Source organism: Aplysia californica, unplaced genomic scaffold (genome assembly GCF_000002075.1).
Source record: "Aplysia californica isolate F4 #8 unplaced genomic scaffold, AplCal3.0 scaffold00688, whole genome shotgun sequence".
Classification (NCBI taxonomy): domain Eukaryota; kingdom Metazoa; phylum Mollusca; class Gastropoda; order Aplysiida; family Aplysiidae; genus Aplysia; species Aplysia californica.
Genome location: NW_004797958.1, coordinates 128,705 through 130,171, shown reverse-complemented (window position 1 = coordinate 130,171; position 1,467 = coordinate 128,705). Strand labels below are relative to the sequence as shown.

Below are 1,467 nucleotides of genomic sequence, written 5' to 3'. Positions count from 1 at the left end.
GTTTTGTTTTGTTTTGTTTTTTAGGACCTGGCAGAGCGACAGATGAACGAAGGAAAAGAATCTGAAGGTACCGTACAGACATTCTCACAACGGTACCCGAATAATTTGTGGGTTCGAATACATTCTGCTAAGAGTATCGTGGAAGGAAAAGAAATCAAATGAGGTAGTACTTGATGAAGCCCACGTTGGACGCACAATGTTAAAAACAATCAGGAAACGACAAATGCAGTTTTTGGGACACCTGAATAGACATAAGGGTCTTGAACATCTAGCTCTCACTGGCAAAATTGAGGGCAAGAGAGGCAGGGGAAGGCCCAGAACAACTTACTTGGGGAACCTAAACAAATGGGTAACAGGGAAAGATCAGGGAAACGTAGCTTTTTTTAGAGTGTCCGAGCAAAGGAATGAATGGAGAACCATGATCGCCAATGTCTGTCACAGATCTGGCACTGGATGCTGATGAATACATTCCTGCCGCCATTTTTGTATTTCTGGTCATTCTGCGATGTGAACTCGCTCTGACCCTTGGCTAGTATGCAATCGAGATGGGTTTTTTTCCATACTTGTCATTTTCACACCTTGTCAAATAATTCTCAGGAATATGATATATTAAGCTACTGGCTTATTTTTTCATCTCAGATAACTATATAGGCCTATGTCTCTTCTGTGTAATACTCTTAACTTGACTAAAAACTGAGGTAAACCGAAACAAATTAAAATCCCCAATCAGTAGTAGAGCACTGATTCATCATATCTGTGGCTGAATGCAAGATTCTGACAAAAACTATTTTGCAATATTTTATTTTTTTTTTAGCATAATTTCACCCAGCCAGCAATATATTTTTTTTCTCACCTGTGTAGTACTCTGAGTTTACACTTGTTTTGTTTTATATTTTTAGTAAAAGTTTTATGACACTTTCTACATCATCATCACCATTGCCTTTCTCATCCTGTGTCAGGATATAGGCCATGAACAAACACTCTCCACCTTTCCCCATCCTGGGCTAGTCGCTTGATGTCACTCCACGTCTTCCCACTTTTCTGTACATCCATTTCCGTGACTCTTCTCCAGGTTCCATGAGGTCTTCCCCTTGATCTTTTACCCTGTGGGTTCCAATCTAACACTTTTCTTGTTATGCAGCTGCTTGACTTCCTGAGAGTGTGTCCAATACTTGCTACATACTTCGATCAAATAAATGCCGAAAATTCGTGGTGTTACAAGAGAGTAACGTACAGAGAAAAGAAAGAGGAGAGAAAAAGATGATTGACGTTTGTTGGGAGAGAAGGATAGATGTAATGTTTGATTATAAGATATAAGATTATAAGATACATCTTAATTGTCCAGATCCTGGCACATTGGTTTGGTGTTTCACCACGTGTACACAAACACACACGCACGCATGCACGCACACACACACACGCACGCACGCACACATACACACACACACACACACAGACACACAAACC

At 40.4% G+C, this 1,467-nt stretch overlaps 1 protein-coding gene across 1 annotated transcript in view; it reads left to right on the top strand.

The window, feature by feature from the left end:
- The window catches only part of LOC101854982 (DNA-dependent protein kinase catalytic subunit), a gene marked incomplete in the record, with an annotated part of 122,273 nt that overhangs the window by 117,824 nt on the left and 2,982 nt on the right, over nucleotides 1-1,467 (top strand). The window contains 1 exon segment of the mRNA XM_035972423.1: nucleotides 25-67. Within this exon segment, the coding sequence (XP_035828316.1) occupies nucleotides 25-67 (43 nt within the window).